At 39.2% G+C, this 16,878-nt stretch overlaps 2 protein-coding genes across 2 annotated transcripts in view; one reads left to right on the top strand and one right to left on the bottom strand.

Annotated features, from left to right (window-relative positions):
- Positions 1 to 400: 400 nt before the first annotated feature.
- Positions 401 to 1,594, bottom strand: rxfp3.3a2 (relaxin family peptide receptor 3.3a2). The gene has a single exon (XM_030765159.1). It carries the CDS (start codon positions 1,592 to 1,594, stop codon positions 401 to 403), a length of 1,194 nt encoding a protein of 397 aa, XP_030621019.1.
- Positions 1,595 to 2,985: 1,391 nt separating this feature from the next.
- The window catches only part of adamts7 (a disintegrin-like and metallopeptidase (reprolysin type) with thrombospondin type 1 motif, 7), a 41,319-nt gene continuing 27,426 nt past the window's right edge, over positions 2,986 to 16,878 (top strand). Inside the window, exons 1-8 of the mRNA XM_030765158.1 lie at positions 2,986 to 3,118; positions 5,385 to 5,752; positions 6,906 to 7,083; positions 7,441 to 7,625; positions 9,268 to 9,351; positions 10,622 to 10,746; positions 11,378 to 11,527; positions 13,256 to 13,399. Of these exons, the coding sequence (XP_030621018.1) occupies positions 2,989 to 3,118; positions 5,385 to 5,752; positions 6,906 to 7,083; positions 7,441 to 7,625; positions 9,268 to 9,351; positions 10,622 to 10,746; positions 11,378 to 11,527; positions 13,256 to 13,399 (1,364 nt within the window). The 5' untranslated portion in view covers positions 2,986 to 2,988. The remainder of the gene's footprint in view (positions 3,119 to 5,384; positions 5,753 to 6,905; positions 7,084 to 7,440; positions 7,626 to 9,267; positions 9,352 to 10,621; positions 10,747 to 11,377; positions 11,528 to 13,255; positions 13,400 to 16,878) is intronic.

The following is a 16,878-nucleotide window of genomic DNA, read 5'->3' as shown; positions in this document are numbered from 1 at the left end:
CTTGCTCAATTTTATAACAGAATTTATTTTTGTTTAAAAAGAAAAAAAAAAGAAAAAAAGTAAACTTTTGGGAACATTCAGATTTCAGACGTTCATTCAGAACTGACTGCTAAATACGATGAAGCATATTGTCAGGTGTTTAAATGAAATAATGATTACCTATATTACACTGAGTTTTCTCTTTTCCGCCAATGAGTAAATTCACAAGTGTGCACAATAAAAACACACTCTTTACATACAACTCATTATTTTACATAACCCTGTCCCGAAACATTTCCACACAAAATCAGTTATAACTTTTCGTAGCCTTTCCAGATGACCTATTGGACAACAACATGCACGAAAAATACGGAATGACAGTATACATTATCGTAGTAGTCTACATATTAACCTGCACACGTTACATCAGGTCATCTTTCGGCAATAATGTACACCTGAAGTGAACTGACTTAGTCTGGTTGACTGTAACACTGTCTATAATAGACAGCTGATGTTGTTCTGTGTCCATTGCATTGAAAGGGACTGCAATATTGTCGTCTCCATGCTCTGGTTTGATGGTGGCACTGTACCCACGCAATTTGCAGGTAGAGACGGATGGTGAGGATATTCGCCAAAATAAATTCCTTAGCATCGTCCTGAACTCCCGTCGCATTAGACAATATAGGACTGGGTTCAGACAGCTGTTGGCATGGGCTAGGCATACAGTCACTGGAAACACGTAGGTGTGTATCATGTAGTATGTTTTATCCCAATAAACGGCATTGAATTTTACCAGCACGCCCCAGAGTGTAATTGCATGATTTGGCATCCAACAAATGAAAAAGGAGAGGACAACTACAGTAACGGATTTGGTAACTTTAGATCTCCTTTTTGGATGGTTGTTCTTCATACTCTTCTGACGAATGAAGCGTAGCAGCAGCAAATAAGATACTGATAGGATAAGCATTGGTAAAATGAATGCAATGAAGATTTTCTGAAGGTGATACAGAGCGAGCCAGTGCTGGCCGTCAGGAAACCTTAGAAGACAGAGCTTTTCTCCAGCAACAGTGTCCACCGTCGAAAAAACTGAAGTTGGTGCCGTAGCCAGAGTTGCTGAAACCCACAGTACTGCACAGACCCACTTCACAGAGATGTTTCTGTGATGGGTACGGTTCTTTAGACCCGAGGCTACAGACCAATATCGAGTGATGCTCATTGCAGTAAGAAAGAAGACGCTCGCGTACATATTCATTACGGTGACGGACAAAATTATTTTGCACATAGCATCTCCAAATGGCCAGCTGAAGTCCAGCGCGGTGTCCACGGCCCAGAATGGCAAGGTTAGGACAAACTGAAAATCTGTTACTGCTAAATTTATAACGAAAAAGTTAATTGTGGATTTCTTTCTCCCTTGTCGGATGTTCATCAAGAAGAAAACTAACAAGTTCCCGATCAAACCGACAGCACATACAACCGAGTACACTACTGAGATTATGATCCTCAGTATTAAACTGCCATCAGCCGTGATTTCAATATCGTCCAGACTGTTAAATTTCTGTTGGTTCAAGGTCTTGTTGAATGCCCCCCACCAGCTAATATTGCGAAAATCCCCCATTTCTTTAATAACGCCACAACCGATGCCTTCGTCTGCGGTGTTCCGGCTATAAATGGCATAGCAAAATAGACATAACGTGCGGCAGCGCAGGGAAGAAAAAGAAGACGTCGTTCACGTTATCAGTTAGGTTCAGCGCTCGCCACAAGGTGAGCGTGCATAGCCTTTGTCACAGAGCAATACATGTTCGTCTACCGGCATTTTATATCAAAGCGCCCTCTGCGTTCCCGCCTGTCAGGAGCAGGGATTGGTCGATCTGTTGTGACTGATATATGATAATAGTCCAGCTACTACACCAGACATTTCCGTTTCTGATTTACACATGCACTGTTGCAGAGTGTGATATCTAAGTTTTCAAGAATATCTCTACGGGTTAAATCGCTAAAATAACTCTCTGATTCAGTCCTAGCGTAAAGCCGTGCTTCTTGATATTAACCCCAGCCCCCCCCCCCCCCACATTTACAGCATATTTTTCATTTTGTCATTTAAACATCTGGATGTTGAGCCATAGAATAATTACAAGGCTGGGAAAAAATACGCCTACAATTCGTTGGGCCCTCATGACCGAGCAAAAGAAACACTAGCGTGCACAATAAGGACACCATAAAAGCATTGTAAAAGTCTTTGTGTCCGCTAGAGGAGGCACGAGATAAACACATGCAAAATTTTACAGCACAAAATTCCAGATACTGACGGCTCTTACAGCAGCTACACGGAAAAGTTATTAAAAATCTCAAAATCAAGAGAGAACAACAAAATCTTTCACTCAGATCAGCCCGCTACATAATTTTGGAGAAAATCTGAGATCTATTTAGTAAGAGGATTGATATCTGTGTTCATTCGCATTTTGGAGTCTATTTAGGCCTATTAGGATTGCATTCATGTAGGCTACGTTTCTGTTTTGACTGGGAACGTTAAATGATGGTACAATGACACAAACGACTGATGGGCTACTTAACTTGAAAACGTATTGCGCTACTAAAATGCCGACACACAACCTCCTGCAAAGAACTGCAAATGGATTTTTACTTGGCATCTCGTTTTCTCGATGAGAGAAAACCTTCGGATCCTCCCACAATCCTTGGAGGGTGGTTCTTCAACAAAGTTTTAGTTGTTGAAGTTTCATCCTGCTTTGTCGGGGGACGGTTGGACTATTCACAGCAGGCAAATATCAACACGGGCAGCCCCCGATTTCTGGACTACACCTATTGTCATCTTGGGACATGCATCTTGAAAGGCTTAAAACGCCTTGTTGTCACTTTACTAAAATATTTGTGCGAGATGGGAATATATAGCTTGTGAGCTTTCAGTCAGGTTCAATAATACACTTTTCAAAATTATTTGAAAAGATTGTCAATGCTGTGAGACGAGCCGGGTAAACTCATTTTCGTTACAATATGCTGATTCATATGGACAAAGAAGCTCGTGTATTTGGGCAAGCTGTTTTTTCTCTCCATGTTTTATTTATTGCCGGAGTGCTGTCTGTTATTGGAAACGCAAAAACAAATGGACTTGTGCAAGAAACAGGTGAGTGCACTGAACACTGGCTTTCCTATTAGAACCAGACCTAAAAAATTTTAAGACAGCCAGACCAAGTGCGCGTATGAATGGGGTATTCAGTGTATCTTAAATTAGAGCATAAATCCTGAGCTTTTCTGTAATTTAAGAAAGACCTTTTTGTTAGGTGTACTAGTGTTGCCTCCATATTTGCGTAATAGTTTTGTGGACACAATGAAAAGCTAAAATGTATTTGTTGTGTTGAAACTGATTGTGCCAAAGGGAAAAATAACCATCTAGTTCTTCTTTCTTGATTTGGCATTTTTAAGAAATGTTTGTGGTATAAATGCTCACAGGGCCTCCTTATACACATGTCTCTTCTTAGTATGTATGTACATTTTTTAATGTACTTTTGGAGAGAGACTATAAAGATGCACAACACATTTTGTTTTATTTTCATACTAATTGTTAGACTGAATGCATATTACGTTTCTGCACTGGCTATGTGTAAGTTAACAAGCAATGGAGTGGGATTTGATACTCATAGATAAAATCATAAATGTGGACAGACACTCAGGATATTTTCAGTTTGTCCTCCTTCCCCCTGTATTGACTCACTGCATGCAGTGCAGATCATATGCCATTTTGGTGGCAGGACAGCTTACATGCAAGAATCTTAAGAGCTGTATAAATTTTTAAAAAAGTAACTTCCAGTTTACACTGGGTACTGTTTTTTAATGAAACTTGAAAAAATGGAATGGAAGGCAAAGTGTTGTCATGGCTGTAAACTGGAATCATGTAAAGCCAGAGAAAGTGATATGTAGTCATGGTTGCCTGTAAGAGGGAATTATTTCTGACTGCATATGTGCACATTTACATAATATGACCAGTTGTGTCAGCAAACAAAACATCATCACATTTCAAACATGATCTGGTGCTTTAGAAGAACGGCACAACCAAAAACACTGCTAAATCGAAGCAATCACATAGGGAGTATGGACAATATAATGGGAACACTGAACAATATATGAATATTTATGAACACTGGGACAACATTCGTCCTCAGACTACCCTCCATTTCTCTTATAGGATACAGTTATAAAACTATTCAACCATTTATTTTGGGATATTGGACCACTCTTCAAATAGCAAGGTTACTGGTTCTTTGAGAAATGAATGAAGTGGAAATTTACTCTGCTCTCCATACTTTCATACCCTCCCATAAAGTTTAATTATGTCCAGATCTGGTGACTATATAACCTCCCGCCTGGTGTTTATAAATCTGCTTTTAAAGCTATTCAGGATTATGCATTGGTGTATTATCGTCTAGGAACATTGGAACATCTAGAGGTACCAATGTCTACGCCTTGGGATCTGCTTTGATGCTTAAATTGGACTGCACTGACCATAACAGATCCACAACCATGTTTGACTTTTGGGAACAGGCAGTGTGGGTTGAAAGCTTCCTTCCTCTCCTTTTTTCCTTATACAAACCCATCCAGATCCAGACAACCCATTCTTCCACTGCTCAGAAAGCAAGCCTTTGCGGTCATTGCACAAAATCATAAGTTGTCTGATATAGTAATGGATGGGTTCCAGATAGTAGCCTTTCAGTGAATATCAGCTCACAATGTAAAGGTAGACGCAATTCTGTGGTGAATTGTTGTTTGTTGGTTTTAGTAACTGTTCTGCGACTACTTCTCTTTCCTGATGGAATTTTTCTTTGATTAGCTTATGCTTTCATGATTTTTCACTCTCCCCTATGACACATTCAGTAATTTTGCAGTTTCTATGACTGATGCTCCTGTTATTAAGATAGCAACTCTTAGTCCTATTCCAAAATCTGTTACTTGACTTGTTGCATTAATAGACTCACGTTAATGGGTGGATTCTGAAATGTCTTTTAAACATAATTGACAAATTTGGCCTAAGATTTTCTCGACAAAATTAAACAGAAGAATGAACATCTAATGCAGAGATTTTTTCAGTCTGACTTGTGTAATAATGAAATTAGCTTTTTAAAACAGATATAAAGGTTTATTGCTATTTCAGTGAAAGTTAAGGTGCTCTCTGCTTAATAAGAATTCATAACGAATTTGAACAGGATAAACTCTCTCTTTTTGTGAAAAATTGTAAAATTGTGTAAAATTGTGCTTTTGATTTCTATATTTTATGAATTCACCTGATGCTTCACATGACAAAATGGTTTATTGCATTTTCCTTGTGCAAATGAAATCGGATGTCTTTTTGATATAATCATCATTATTTTCTCTCTGTGTGTTTTTCTTTTCTGTAGAAACTGTTCTCCAAGAGCTTCTGCAGTATGAAGTAGTTCACCCCCACAGAGTTGATTCAACAGGACGGTTTCTATCAAACTTTGTGTCCCATCGTGTGAGTCGTATTCAGCGACGTGCAGCTTCATTGGACTCTGGGAACCTGGCTAGAGTTTTCTACCATCTGCAGTATGGTGGACAAGACTTACACTTTAACCTTACCCTGAACCCGTATCTGTTGGCCCCTGGCTTTCTCACAGAAAGGAGATATGGAGGCCTTCGAGGATCTACATTGCATGCTCATGACCGCTCTCTTTGTTATTTCCTTGGGGAGGTGTGGAGTAAATCAACCATGAAGGGTCAAGCTGCTGTTAGCACCTGTGATGGACTAGTGAGTTATTGATGGATCAAGAGAAGTCTTTTATTTGTATTGGAATGCAATATTTGGTTTTATAATGAACGTGATTGCCGCTTGACCGTGTACATCTGATGCCGTCAATGCCTTGTATTCTTCTTCCTTGAAATTAGCTTGAGAAAAAAAATGTCATCTTTTCCACAAAAATGTGCAACTTTAGCACAATTGTATTTTCCACTTCCATGATTGCTTCAAAACAGTATCTCAGACATATCCCAAGTGTTATGGGACAATAGACCATTTATAACTCATTTGGCATTGGTTTGCACACGCTCCTTGACACATCTCTCTCAGCTGCCTCACAGAAAAGTCTGTCTCAACACTTCTGAAAATCAAGTCCATATTTGATCACTCTCAGATGGTTGCTGTTAGGAACTCTTTCAGGTCCGCCATGTTTAAGTTCTGTTATACTCGCTAGCACAGATCATAGCCAGTGTGTGCCTGCAGAGTTGATTGATGTTGGGTTTATTGCTGGACTCCGTATGAGGAATGTCAAAAAAGAAAAGACAACAAGACTTTTACTGCCTGATCACACATGAAATGCACAGGCTGAAATCCAACCACAATCCTGTGAAAAAAAGATTCAACATGTAATGAAAAGTTATTGGATACTTTATAATGTGATATTATGGCTTTCTGCCAGTTAATCTTAAACAATGAATGCTTGCATTATATTTAGCTCAATGGCATTGTAATTAAGAAATACTCCAAAATTAAAACCTGATTGGATTGTTTTTAAAGATGAAAATTTGATGTGAAAATAAATGTTTATGTATGTTGTCAGGCTCCACTGTGATCAGACTTTAGATATATGCAATACTCTTTGGAAGTTAATGTTTAGCAGTGTTTTAAATCATGACTCAATCAAAGGCTTAGTGCGGTGACATGAAAGTGTTGTTGGGTTGATACTGATATGGATAAATTTCCCAATATCAAGTCAAGCCATTTCAAGTTCAGATGTTTAGTTCAGGTGTCCTACTGTTACATCAGAAGAGGCACATTGAAGACAAGTCAAATAAACGGCATTGCATGACTCTTCATACTCTTTGTGATTCTTTGCAGGTGTTTTTGTATCATTTTATGTAGACTTTTTTATGGAATAAAGAAACAAACCCTCTGTTTTCCATAGACAGGACTCTTCAAGTTGTCTGGGGAGGAATTCTTCATCAGACCCTTGGAGCAGAGTCAAGGAGAGGTTGCACCACAAGCCCATGCCATCTATAAACGTCACGCTTCTCATGTCCACAGCCCGTTGGTACAGCCTCTCCATGTGGCACAAGCAGCTAATGGGACCTGTGGAGTCAAAGGTATGAGACTCATAATGCAAAATAGCTGTAAAAAAAAAGAAAAGAAAAGTAAGCGTTCAAGATGAACTTGATTGAGTCCTGCCGATAGATAGATAGATAGATAGATAGATAGATAGATAGATAGATAGATAGATGTCAGTTAATACTTAGTTTGTTTCTGTGAAGTATGATTTATATAGAACTTTTTTTTTTATCATAGATGCTGTCACAGAACAGCTCTGCAAAATTATGGGATTGAACCATCAAAGTGTCAGTCCAAGGCTTTATTGGCAAGGAAAAACTCCTAAATGCTGAGCACAGAATTCCTATATTTACAGTCCGTTATAGTTTTTATTGCCTCCTTTTCAGATCCTACAGGAGCTTCAGTGAAGTGGGAGAGGCAACGGGAACGCTGGGAGAGACGGCAGAACCGAAGAAGAATCCGGCAACGCTCTGTCAGCAGGGAAAAGTGGGTGGAGACATTGGTGGTAGCTGACCCCAAAATGGTGGAATACCATGGCAGCAAAGGAGTGGAGAGTTACGTTCTAGCTGTCATGAACATAGTGAGTTTAATTGCCAGTCCAATGGTTCTCTGTGCCCACTTGCTGATTTAAAATTCTCTCTTTCTCTCTCTGTCTCTCTCTCTCTCTCACACACACACACACACACGCACAGACACACACACACACACACACACACACACACACATATATCAGTTTTGGAAGCAGAGGGCTCAGTCTGGAACAGGCCTTGTGTAGAATGTCAGCTAGATCCTTATTTGGTCTGTGTAATTTCCACCCTCCTCCCTTTGTTTACACTCATTCATTTTTCCAGTTTATTGTTGTTTCCTTTTGTAACCTCAACTTCCCCGGCTTTCTTTTGTCGCAACAGCAACAATATCCTTCATGGTAGCATTCATTCTGTTAGCTGCTCTTGAGCAGGATTCCAGTCAGCTGACCACACTCTAACACATCTGTGGTCTGTCAGGCATGTTTTCCAAAATACTCTCAAATACGCCTAGGCTGGCTGCTCTTACGAGAGAGCATGCCAAGGAAAGTCCCTGAGGGGAAGAAAAAGATTTCCATAACAGACACCCACTCACTTTGTATGATTTGAAGGACGTATTACAATGAGGAAACACTCCATTATCCTTGGCTTCCTCTGTAGCAACTTGTTTTGGAGCCTCCTCATGTCTAGAACAAGCTGATGTGGATTATATTTGGGACAAGAGGACAGAGGATAACATCGTTTACTATAAGTGTCAGACTTTGTGTTGCCTTGTGCTGTTGTCTTGCTGCTGTTTTTTTTTTCATTCCTTACTAACTAGACCGAATGAACCTTTGAGCAATTGTTCTAACATGAGTATCATACTGCCATGAATGTGAACAGCATCTGTGCAGTTAGCCTGTTTTGAAAAAAAAAAAGAATGGAATTGCCAGGTATAAGAGCATGGTGGACTGTTGAGTGCACAAAGCCTGTTTGAGTCTTCAGTGCTGTTATTTCAGTTATGCCTTTCATCCTTTTAAACAGAAAGGTCCTCTCTATTGCAGCCTGGAGAGACAAAACAGATCTGATGAATGAAACCCTTTATATATTGTGCTGAGGGTGTAGAGTCAGGGGAGCCACTAAAACAAAGCACAGCAAAGAGTCATTTTCCTTGATTTGTGTACCAACTGACAGTACAATGTTGTACTTTTAAGGAATTAAGAAAAGTATTTCTGCCATTTTCATAAACACTGTGGAATTGTATTTTTGATCAGATTAGGGGCTCAGAATGAAATGGATGTCATCCAAGGTTCAGTAATGTACTGTAACCTTGAACATTTTGGGGTGTCTGATATTCCGTTCTATAATGAAAGATATAAAATAAAATATGAAGCTACACTAATAATCTTGTTCTGTGATTACCTTCTGTATGGTTACTGTAGCGTAACATTTCCATCTCATATCCTGTTCTTAGGCAGTGGGGTGCTTTACGTAGATGCAGAGGGGTAAGGGCACAGGTCAGGGTTTGTTTTTTGGTTGACACATTTGTAGAAGTTGTTTAACTTATAAAACCATATTGATATATAGATGTATTAATTGAAGTCCTTTTTGAACATTGGAGTGTTTCTGAACGTTTTTTCATGCTTACTACTAAGGAAACTAAACAAACTCAAGTGACACTGAGTCAACTAAAGTTTCTTACTATTTTTTGTCTTACAGGTGGCAGGGTTGTATCAGGATCCCAGCATTGGAAATGCCATCAACATAGTGGTTGTTCGTCTCATTCTGCTGGAACAGGATGAGGTAATTTGGAAATCAGTCACAAACTGGAAAACAGCCCAAAGTAAAGCAAACTCATGTTTGCAGCATGCATACCAGATGGTCTGAGCAGATCTGGGCCAAATGACACCCAGTAGCACTCAAGAGATGACATACTAATTATTACCAACATTTCTTCTTCAAGTATCAAAAAAACACAGATCAGAGGTATCTCTTTGCTGCATACATGTCCCTACGCATGCTTACTAAACTTTGTTAGATATTGTCTGTATCCTCCTCTCTATTTTCTGCTCAAATCTAAATTTTTTCCCATGTTCCTCTGGACAGCTTTTTCCGTACTGACAGTTGGATGTCATTAAAGCAGTCTCTGATTGCAGTTTTTAGGTCCTCACCCGTTAGCCAGAGTTAAGAAATTTTCTTTCACAATGCCTCAGAGTGAATTGGGACATGTCGTTAAGTCTGCCCTTTGATGAGGCCACACCATATCCACTAAATTCTCTGACTGGGAGAAGAATTCTCCAACTGGAAGAGCATACCACAGGATGTAAACTCATGCATAGGGACTTTGTGGCCACCCTGTATCATATGCCTAATGTTAAAAACAGCGGAAGTTTGCTTCTCAGTGTGAAGCATTTTGTGATGTTGAATAAACAATGACTTAAAAAATTCGACAAAGCAAAGATAGTTTATTGTAACTCCAGGCCCAAATGAATAGCTTATAAAGAACAGTGCATCTGAGTCCAGTGTTTACTATAGCTTGTGGAGTGAAACATTCTCTTTTTTATTTCACAGTTGTCTATTTACTGTTTTATTAATAATGTTTAGGTTTAGGAACACGTATTTCTAAAGTGTAAATACTAACTTTATGTTGCTTCATTCTGTGGTGATGTTAGGTGTAAGTGCAGTGTTATAATACCTGTATTGACCCCTCTGCTGTGAAACTAATGATTTCAGCTAGGCTTATGATATTTGTGCATTTGTGTAAGGAAAGTCAGTACAAGCATGTTATGTCAGCTAATAAAAATACAGCGTATTCAGATTTTGCAAAAAGCATCACGATTTAAAATGTGATGATACAAAAGGGTCAACGTATTGGCAAAGTAATCTGCATAAAATGGAGTAATCTTAGTAAGCACTAATGGAGGTTTACCTTATATTTTAGCAACTGCCCATAAGAAATCCGCTTCCATACGTCCTGCCATCTTTGTTACAAATGTCATCAATACAATGGTCTACCTCGGTGTCTGTGCTTCTAGAAATGTGTAATGCTGTTGTTTTGCTGTCGTCATGTCAGGAGGATCTAAAGATCACCCATCATGCTGACAACAGTCTGAACAGCTTCTGCAAGTGGCAGAAACAACTCAATATGAAGGGGGATGAACATCCAACGCATCATGATGTGGCTGTCCTCCTGACCAGGTGTGCCCTAAAAATGACCGCTCTGTCGTTTACATCATTGGTTCTCTGCTTTTTATGTGGTGCTGAATGAAAACTAAAAATATTTCAAAGACTGAGTATTGTAAGACAATAGACAATAGCCTCCTGCTCAAACCCTATGAGCAGGAAGTAACCATCCATTGAGATCTTTGCTCCCCCCTGCAGTGTGTCTATTTCTGGAGAAAGCACTCCTGTCATCATGCTGAATAGATTTGGAAAAGCTGATTCTGTTTGAAAAACAAGTAACTTGGTGATGTTTAATTTATTAATTCTAAATTGCTGTCAGATTTCACAATGCTTTTTGGTGCCCATTTAATTACTAAAACAGTATTTTAAGTGCTTTTTGTCATCATTTAAGCCTCCTGTCATTTTTCATCAATATGGTCTTACTGGGCAGATCTGCTACAAAAGAGGATTCCAGAGAGGTTGTTGATTTCAGCACCATGTTAATGGTAGAGTTTAATGAAAAGAGAAAAAAAAAAGAAAAGGAAAACAAAAGGAGAGAAGGTTGCTGCTCAGAAGTGGAGATTTGATAGTGGAAGTTTGATAAAGCGCTATTCAAATAAAATTGAATTGAATGATGGAGCGTTACTGACTCTTTTCTTTTACTCAGGAAGGACATCTGTGCTGCCATCAATAAGCCATGTGAGACATTAGGACTATCTCACGTGGCCGGAATGTGCCAACCCCACCGCAGCTGCAGTATCAGTGAGGACACAGGTCTGCCACTGGCTTTCACAGTAGCACATGAGCTAGGTCACAAGTAAGTCTGTCCCCCCACCATTATCTGCAGTCCTGGTTGACGACAGGGAAATAATGGTCTCCCAGAGGGTTGAAAGGAGTGTTTTTTGTTTAGTCTGAATGCTGTGTTTTGCTGTCCTTAAATAACATCCTCATGAACACTGAGGTGAAGGCTGTTTTTCTCACATCGTACGCTCTGCAGCTCAATTGTAGACACTCAATTGATCTGTCTCTTGTTTTGGTCAGACATAAGAGGGCTAAATGTTTATGTAATACCAGTGAACATTTATTTCATGTTTAGGCTTTTTACCTCTCCATTAATTTTTAACTGATGCTGTGGAAATGTATTTTGTGGATGATGTTTATGTATTTAATCTGTACTTCTGCATCATCTTTTTTTTTAATTAACATTTTATACGCAGAGGTAAAATGATGGTACCATTTCCTAGCAACCAATCTAATAGCCATAGAGATGATAAATGGTAATAGTTGACTAGATAAATACCCAGTTTTAAATGTAAGTAATTACGGGTATTATCATCTGAAATATTTTCATAATGGTTAATAGCTCTCTGGGGATCATTTTCCCCTGTCCACATTTTATTATTTTGGTGCATATCACTTTACTGCTTGCCAAGGTGTAACAAACTATGCAGTTTTTAGAAACAGTCGGATATACAATACCACTGTACATTTTCAAATATAAGTTGGCAATTTTATGAGCTTGAAAAATCACTTCCCTCCTTGATGTAATATTTATTTTTTCCCTCTGCTATAGCAGTCTTGCCAACCCATAATCTAATCGGTCCAGTCAGAGGGCTTTTTACTGATCTCATAGTTGTAACTTATCACCCTCAGTTAAAAAAAGGGCCCCCTGGAGCCTGTAGCTGAACTTAAACTTTACACTTTCATCGGAGCTCCTCTTTCGTACAGTAACCTTTTCCAGATGTTACACCTTTTGCACTTTTCCTTTGACTTCTTTAAGTCAGAGTAGATCTTCTGCTCATAGAACTGTACAGGCATTCGGTATGGAGGTGCAACGAACAAAATTTTAACAGTTTTCTTTTTATCCATCATATTTTTGGCTTCGTATATTATGGATGTCTGTTTTAAAACAAACAGGAAAAAAAAACAGGAAATGAAACAGATCTGATCTCTCAGATCTCTTTAATCATCATTAACATTCAGAGTTTTGGTTAAATGACTTTTTTGTGTGTGTAAGGCAACATCTATGGTAGCAATGAGATCATAATATCACAGAATCTGACAAGACACAAGGCACATGCAGTTCACACTCAACAGTAATGTTTCACAGACAAAAGAAAAATGCTCTTATGAACTTAGAAACAACAATGCACGATTACTGACGCTCAATTTCTTGCACATATTGAGTGGCAGATAGAGAGTATGTTGCTATGTAATGTCTGATGTTGTATCTTGTAGATCTGTCTCTCTGAGGTAAACATACTCCCATGTTTAACTGTCAGTCTTCCTTTTAGATAATTTTTGTAGCCAACCAACTGCATGCATTTAGAGCAAGTTCTGAGAAAATCAAGGCATACTGAATTGATCATCAAAAAGAAAAAAAAAAATACAAGTCACCCTTTGGGATAATGTCAGGAGAGTTGTGTGTGTGTGTGTGTGTGTGTGTGTGTGTGTGTCTGTGTGTGTGTCGCCCTGAGATGATCTCAGTTTCAATGTATTGCGTTCCACACAGACCCCTCACTGTGACTGTAAACTTATTCTGCAGCTTTGGGATTCAGCATGATGGGAGTGGCAATGACTGTGAGCCAGTTGGAAAAAGACCTTTCGTCATGTCTCCACAGCTTCTGTATGGAACTTCTCCTCCAAGCTGGTCTCGCTGCAGCCGCCAGTACATCACCCGCTTTCTGGAGTGAGTGCACTGCACAGATGTATCTCACTTTCTGTTGGTCTTTCTCTTTACTTACTGTTAAATACACAGTCACACAGGCACATAGTCACACGCACATACATCCAGACATAAACACACACACACACACACAGACAGACAGAAACACCAACAAACACACATTTCCCTCCTTCGGAGAAAGCCTTTATTTTGTAAGACAAAAAAGTAAAATAATTACAGCTCCATTCTGAGCAGCAAGACAGAACTCAGACATGAACAAATGACAAGATCCTGTGGCTCCTCTCCCAAACAAAGATTTCTGGTGTTGACCTAGGTTAGGTTTTAAATGAAGAACCTTCTTTTTGCATACAGTTTAGTTTAAGGCGTAACTGTTTTCTAAGAATCTGAATCTCTGTTGATTTAAGTCTCTTCTAAACAGGATGATTTTCTTATGGACAGTAATTTAAATGTCATAATTTGCTGGTTGTAGGCAACGCTTGACTGTGAATTGAATGCATTTGGATGCATTTGTAACATTAATTGGTTTTACACATATAAAGTATCCATTTCAACTACTTTCCTTTGTGCTACCAAAGGGAGTGTGAAGAGCTCAGATTTCCACAGAAAGAACAAGTCTCTGTTGATTCTCCTGTCAAAGTTGTTCTGGCTCTGTAGCCCACCATATGGATTACATTAAACATGTCTTGACTGCTGCAGCTTGACCTCACACTGAAGGGGGGTAGGGCTGCCCTTGGGAGCCCTTAACACAGTTTGCAGTGGCCTGAGATGGGATGTGTAACAATATCTGGACCAGGCTGATTCCTAGAGAGCTTAATAATCACCTTGTCTCAATGCCTATGCAAACGCTTGGCTATTCTCTCGCCTCGGTTCTCTCTCTCTCTCTCTCTGCCGTCATGGTTGAGATTTTCTCTGTAAATGACTATGATACGATTGTTCGGATAGTTGTAGTGTTACCAACAAATACAAGGGCAAACAATGAATGTATAAGCAGCACTTAGAGGTTTAGCATGGTTTATGTTTGGACAGCAGTTTCTCTTTTTTGTAAAAATGTTTGCTTTCCCTTTTGACTGAATAGTGCATAAAAAGGGAAGTCATTATGAGCGTGATTAAGGACTTAACAATTAGTTGTTTCACCAGGCATTAACAAAAGTAGGACTATTGTTACTCAGTTGCCGAGTCACATGCATGATGAATTTGTTTTAAGCAAGTAAGTGTGGTGCATTATGCATTATGTGCATTATGAGATGGTGGCAGTGGTTAGGTCATACAATCTTTTCATTCAACAGTAAGCTGGATCTAATAATTTGGAGAGCTGGTGTAATATGTTGTAAAGAGACCATTGCGAGCAGGGTAAAGACACTGGATGGCATCATTTGAAACTCTTTCTGACCCCTGGGCCCCAAAGCTGCCTGGTTAAAGCGCTATTCTCTCTCTCTCTCTCTTTCTCACTTAGAGAGGATTGGGCACAACACAGTACACTATTGTGGAATGCTGCAGTGAGTCTGTAAAGACCCATGGTGAAAGCTGATTGTTTCTTTCGGCGTCAAGATGGAGGTGGTCGTTGGAGATGGAATTTTGGTGGGAGTGGGAGGAGGCGAAGCAGTGTGGTCTGATTGTTTACAGATGGATAGGGTGTCTCTCTGTGTTGCCTGGACTGAATCTTGTATTATTTTGTGTAGGGGAGGTTAGAACCAAATGAATGGTTATGGTGAATTATCTATTTTTTGCAGTGAGGACAGGTAGATTTCAGTTGAGTTGGAGATTATTTGAGGAGCACATCTTTTGAGGCTGTACCGGTCGTATCTGTCACACCATGTGGTGCACAGCGCTGTCACACACGACATGAAGAAAATAATGACAGAATAGTTCAGAACAGCCTTTAGATGTAATTGTGCTGGCAGGACTCACTTTGAGGCTTGAAATCTAGTTCCAAAACTTTTCTTTCTTTTCTTGTGGACAATACAGGAGAATGTTTATGTGTATATTTTCTATTATGTCTCTGCCATAACTCTCCATTAAAAGGCAGCTGGATTAATGTGCTAGAGAAGTGTTTGTAGGTCAGCTCCAACTTGTTGAAAGTTCCTCATTTATAAATACTTAATGCTTTTATGCACTTTATATCTTAGATTAACACTGAAACAGCTTTGTAGTCTGTTAAAATCCAGATACATTGCTTATACTGAATGGTATGAAAAAGTACTACAAGTGCTCTATATTAAATTCCTAAACTGTGTCCCAGGTCACAGCTGCCAGATCTGATCCATTCTCCAGATAAGTAGGACAGTTGGCTCAGTTTTCCTTCCTATTGTTTGAACAGATGCTCTTTTATTTTCATTTATTTATTCATTTTGATATCAGTTGCAAATGTGTGTTCGAAGTCAAAAGGATGTTTGTTTGTTTGTTTTAAAAATATTTCTCCTCCCTATACTCCCTAACTTCGTATTGCCAGTTCCCTGTGCTATGGTACAACCGCTGGTGAAGACTATCATATGTCCTCCATACCATGCAAAGTCAGCCACTACTTTATTTCGCCCACCAAGTTTGCAAGCATCTCCCTGGGACCATAATATGTGTGAATGCCTATGCTACTTCCTGTAGATTTTTTTGCAACTGTACCGGTGGCACACTGGCGCTAGGAGTTGCTGAAGTGCACCGATGAGGAGAGGACTCAGTCTGGCTGATTCTCCCAGAATGTAGGCAGTTGTAATATTTAGTTCAATGATTTGAGCAATGGTTCACAGTGTAATTTACTGCTGCATAGCTAATGCTATTCTTTAAGGTTGTGTCTCCTAAACATTGGTTGTGATATGTTGGTACATGATATTTTGTACTGCTGTCTGAGTACTCTGTGATGTTTGTTACAACTTATAATTTGCTGTATTTTGGGGAACTCTGTGATACTTTTTGCATCTTAGGAGTTGAATCAGCCAGGTTATGGGCATCTCTGTTTGTGATGAAACATAAACCCTTCATAATATGCTCTTCCATGCAACATTATGGGAAACTTTCTGACCACTATTATGTCCCTTGGTTGCTCCCACTGTCAGAAGGGAAATTCTGTTGGAAAGAGTGGAAGAAGTACTGCTAATGTTGTGCTTCCCACACTGCCACATGAAAAGAGTTTCACCTTTCATCAGGACAATGAATTCTAAATCTCAGAGGAGCTATTAAAAATAAGATGACACAAAATGGCACAGATCAAAACTGAAATATTTTGAACTGAATACAATGGAGTTTTGTACTGATGGAAAATCTGGCACCTCTCTCTAGTAGTTTGCTTTGTTTATTTTTTGGCCTTAGCAACCAAGTGAGTGTAGCAAACACACCAGTTAATACAGTTAAACTCTGTCAAAGACTGTTACAGTTTCCATATTTGCAATATTTTACCTTTGATAATTGCTTTAATAACAGTAAAGTATGACTTTTAAAATGTGTCTTTTGGAAATGAAGTACAGTCACTTATATGTCACAGTTGGTTAGGT

This window comes from Chanos chanos, chromosome 2 (assembly GCF_902362185.1).
Source record: "Chanos chanos chromosome 2, fChaCha1.1, whole genome shotgun sequence".
Classification (NCBI taxonomy): Eukaryota; Metazoa; Chordata; class Actinopteri; order Gonorynchiformes; family Chanidae; genus Chanos; species Chanos chanos.
Note: the sequence above shows the minus strand (reverse complement) of the source record. Positions and strands in the feature narration are given on the sequence as shown.

Coding starts and splice junctions, on each gene's coding strand:
- rxfp3.3a2 (XM_030765159.1), bottom strand. CDS start 1,594: ATGGGGGATTTTCGCAATATTAGCTGGTGGGGGGCATTCAACAAGACC.